The sequence below is a fragment of the Bison bison genome, unplaced genomic scaffold (assembly GCF_000754665.1).
Source record: "Bison bison bison isolate TAMUID 2011002044 unplaced genomic scaffold, Bison_UMD1.0 scf7180017864260, whole genome shotgun sequence".
NCBI lineage: Eukaryota > Metazoa > Chordata > Mammalia > Artiodactyla > Bovidae > Bison > Bison bison.
The window spans coordinates 10908779-10909695 of NW_011494832.1; the positions used below are offsets into that span (position 1 = coordinate 10908779).

The following is a 917-nucleotide window of genomic DNA, read 5'->3' on the forward strand; positions in this document are numbered from 1 at the left end:
CTTGCACTCGCCCTCCAGGTAGTTCCTCATACGTGCCGCCACACGGTGCTGCTGCATTTTGTGCTTGGAGATCTGAGCCGCCGTGTCCGCCGCCGTCCAAGAGCGCAGGTCCTCGTTCAGGGCGATGTAATCTCTGCCGTCGTAGCCGTACTGCATGAACCCGCGGCGGAGACGCCCGTCCGGCTCCACGTCGCAGCGGTACATCAGCTGGAGGGTGTGAGACCCTGACCCGCCCAGACCATCCGCAGGGATTAAACCCAAACTGAAATGAAACCGCGTCAAGTCCCCGCGAGCTCCTCCCGGGTCGGGGGGAGGGGCGGGTCTCGCAGTGTTGGGGTGACCCTCGGAACCGCAGACTCGCGGCGACCCCGCCGGTCCCTGGGGATGGGGGTCGTGACCCGGACCCGGGCCCGCGTCGCTCACCGGCCTCGCTCTGGTTGTAGTAGCCGCGCAGGGTGTTCAGGTTCACTCGGAAAGTCAGTGCGGCGTCCTTAGTTCTCTGTGTCTCCTGATCCCAGTACTTCGGCCCCTCCTGCTCCACCCACCGCGCCCGGGGCTCCATCCTCGGATCCGGGGCGTCGCTGTCGAACCGCACGAACTCCGTGTAGTCCACGTAGCCGACGGAGATGAATCGGGGCTCCCCGAGGCCGGGCTGGGACACGGCGGTGTAGAAATATTTCATGGAGTGGAAGCCTGGGGGCAGGAAGGGGTGAGACCCGGCCCGACCTCCTCGCGGTTCGGGTCCCGGGCCTGAGGTGACGGAACTGGGAGGAGGGAAGGGCCAGGGGCTCGTGAGACGGAAAAGGTCGGAGAAGGACCAGGACTTGGGGGGCAGAAAAGAGGGGGCGGGAAGCAAGGGAGGGACAGGACGGGAGCGGGGGAGGGGGCAAGTCTGGGCGGGGGCGGCTGGCTCGCTC

At 66.8% G+C, this 917-nt stretch overlaps 1 protein-coding gene across 1 annotated transcript in view; it reads right to left on the reverse strand.

Moving 5' to 3' along the window:
* Nucleotides 1-917, reverse strand: part of LOC104994573 (BOLA class I histocompatibility antigen, alpha chain BL3-7-like) — a gene marked incomplete at its 5' end in the record, with an annotated part of 6581 nt that overhangs the window by 3184 nt on the left and 2480 nt on the right. The window contains one exon of the mRNA XM_010848202.1: nt 8-224. Within this exon, the coding sequence (XP_010846504.1) occupies nt 8-224 (217 nt within the window). The remainder of the gene's footprint in view (nt 1-7; nt 225-917) is intronic.